We start from the raw sequence: 926 nt of genomic DNA, 5'->3' as shown, positions 1-926 counted from the left end.
TTTTATTTTCTGATAAAATCTCAAAGTTAAAGGTGTTTCTTTGATAAAATCTCAAAGTTATAGGGGGATTTGGTGATAATCCTTGTTGTAGCGGGGGGCTTCACAGACACAGAAGATGTCTATACAAGAGTGGAGAATAACAACACTGGATAAACACAGTGAAGATAAAAAAAACAACACATAAGGATTTAACGTGGTTCGGTCAGTATGACCTACGTCCACGAGCGAGAACAACAAAGAACTTGAGTAATCACAAAAGAGAATATTACAAAGGGAAATCACTCTAATATCTCACCAAACTCACACAAAGAAGAGAACACTCAAAGAAAACTCTTTTTTTCTTTTTCTCTTCAACTCTCTCTTTCTTTTTCTCTCTGTTCGATGCTTTAACCCTTCACCACTCTCCTCTATTTATAGCATTCAAAAGGGTTGGTGGAATAGTGTTTCTTGGGTTTGGTGGAACAGTAAAGTTAGGTGGTGAGTTGAATTCAAAGTCACATATCAAATCTCCACCTTGACTTTATATGAGGATCTTCTCTTCATTTTTGCTGTCTCGCTAAAAGCCTCTTACGGGCTTAATCTCCACTTTGTTGAACTCCAAGCAATTCGAGACAATATTCGAACCTGTGTGAAGATACGAGCTTCGTCATTATATCTGCTAGATTATCTATAGTACCAATTTTTTCAATCTTGATAACTTTAATTTCTCTGATAAAATAATACCTGACATCTATATGTTTGGTTCTTTCATGATACATTTGATGCTTCGTTAAATGTATAGCACTCCGACTGTTACAAAATATCGTAGAAACACCTTAGTGTAAGTCGAGATCTTCAACCAAACCTCTCAACCAAATGGCTTTTTTCACTGCTTCTGTCACTGCCATATACTATGCCTCTGTGATAGACAAAGCAACTATCGATTG

The 926-nt window shown here is 36.3% G+C and overlaps 1 protein-coding gene across 1 annotated transcript in view; it reads left to right on the top strand.

Moving 5' to 3' along the window:
• The window catches only part of LOC109829736 (terpinolene synthase, chloroplastic-like), a 1,518-nt gene extending 1,365 nt beyond the window's left edge, over positions 1 to 153 (top strand). Inside the window, exon 4 of the mRNA XM_020396774.1 lies at positions 92 to 153. Coding sequence (XP_020252363.1) covers positions 92 to 153 — 62 coding nt within the window. The remainder of the gene's footprint in view (positions 1 to 91) is intronic.

This window comes from Asparagus officinalis, chromosome 2, assembly GCF_001876935.1.
Source record: "Asparagus officinalis chromosome 2, Aspof.V1, whole genome shotgun sequence".
NCBI classification, from domain to species: Eukaryota; Viridiplantae; Streptophyta; class Magnoliopsida; order Asparagales; family Asparagaceae; genus Asparagus; species Asparagus officinalis.
The sequence above is the reverse complement of the archived record's forward strand: the minus strand, read 5'-3'. Positions and strand labels throughout refer to the sequence as shown.